We start from the raw sequence: 1,461 nt of genomic DNA, 5'->3' as shown, positions 1-1,461 counted from the left end.
CACGTAGGGACACGTGGGGCACGTGGGACATGCGTAGGGACACGTGGGGCACATGGGACACACGTAGGGACACATGGGGTGGATGGGACACGCATAGGGACACGTGGGACACGTGTAGGGACACGTGGGGTGCATGGAACACACGCAGGGACACGTGGGGCACATGGGACACGTGTAGGGACACGTGGGGCGCATGGGACACCCATAGGGACACGTGGGACGCGCCTAGGGACACATAGGACACGCTAAGGAAAACGTGGGGCGCATGGGACATGCTAAGGGACACGTGGGGCACATGGGACATGCTAAGGGACACGTGGGGCGCATGGGACATGCTAAGGGACACGTGGGGCGCATGGGACATGCTAAGGGACACGTGGGGCGCATGGGACACCCATAGGGACACATGGGACGCGCCTAGGGACACATGGGACACGCTAAGGAACACGTGGGGCGCATGGGACACACATAGGGACACATGGGGCACATGGGACACGCGTAGGGACACGTGGGGCGTGCTTAGGGACACGTGGGGCGTGCGTAGGGACACGTGGGACGTGCGTAGGGACATGTGGGACACGCTAAGAGACATGTGGGACACATGAGACACGTGTGACACGCTTAGGGACACGTGTGACACACTTAGGGACACGTGTGACACACTTAGGGACACTTGGGACGCGCGTAGGGACATGTGGGACACATGAGACACGTGGGACACACGAGACACGTGTGACACACTTAGGGACACATGTGACATGCTTAGGGACATGTGGGACACACTTAGGCACGTGTGACATGCTTAGGAACACATGTGCTTAGGAATACGTGTGACACATGTAGGGACACGTGGGACATGCTTGGGGACATGTGTGACACACTAAGGGACACTTGTGACACAGTTAGGAACATGCATGACACGCTTAGGGACACGTATGACACGCTTAGGGACATGGACATGTTTAAAGACATGTGACACGCTTGGGGACACGTATGACACGCTTGGGGGCACGTGTGATACAGGGACATGTGTGACACACTCAGGGATGTGTGACACACTTAGGGACACGTATGACATAGTAAGGGACACGTGTAACACAGTAAGGGACACGTGTGACACGCTTGGGGATGTGTGACACGCTTGGGGATGTGTGTGACACGCTTGGGGATGTGTGTGACACGCTTAGGGACGCGTGTGACGCGCTTAGGGACACGTGTCCCACACGTCTGTGTCCCTTCTGTGGGTGCTGCCTCAAAAATTGGAGCCCAGCTGCTTCCACGTGGTTGGCGACACGCGTGTGACACGCTTGGGGACACGCTTGGGGACACGTCGGTGACACGCGTGTGCTTTGATCGTCCCCAGGGCCAGTGCCAATGGCGGCAGCCGCCGGGGCGCGAGATTTACCGCAAGAGCAACATCTCCGTGTACGAGGTGGACGGAAAGGACCACAAGGTGCGGAC

The 1,461-nt window shown here is 58.5% G+C and overlaps 1 protein-coding gene across 1 annotated transcript in view; it reads left to right on the top strand.

Moving 5' to 3' along the window:
* KAT8 (lysine acetyltransferase 8) overlaps positions 1–1,461 on the top strand; it is a gene marked incomplete at its 5' end in the record, with an annotated part of 16,877 nt that overhangs the window by 1,591 nt on the left and 13,825 nt on the right. Inside the window, 1 exon segment of the mRNA XM_021383590.1 lies at positions 1,364–1,453. Coding sequence (XP_021239265.1) covers positions 1,364–1,453 — 90 coding nt within the window.

The sequence above is a fragment of the Numida meleagris genome, unplaced genomic scaffold (genome assembly GCF_002078875.1).
Source record: "Numida meleagris isolate 19003 breed g44 Domestic line unplaced genomic scaffold, NumMel1.0 unplaced_Scaffold425, whole genome shotgun sequence".
In the NCBI taxonomy this organism is placed as follows: domain Eukaryota; kingdom Metazoa; phylum Chordata; class Aves; order Galliformes; family Numididae; genus Numida; species Numida meleagris.
This window is presented reverse-complemented; position numbering and strand designations above follow the sequence as displayed.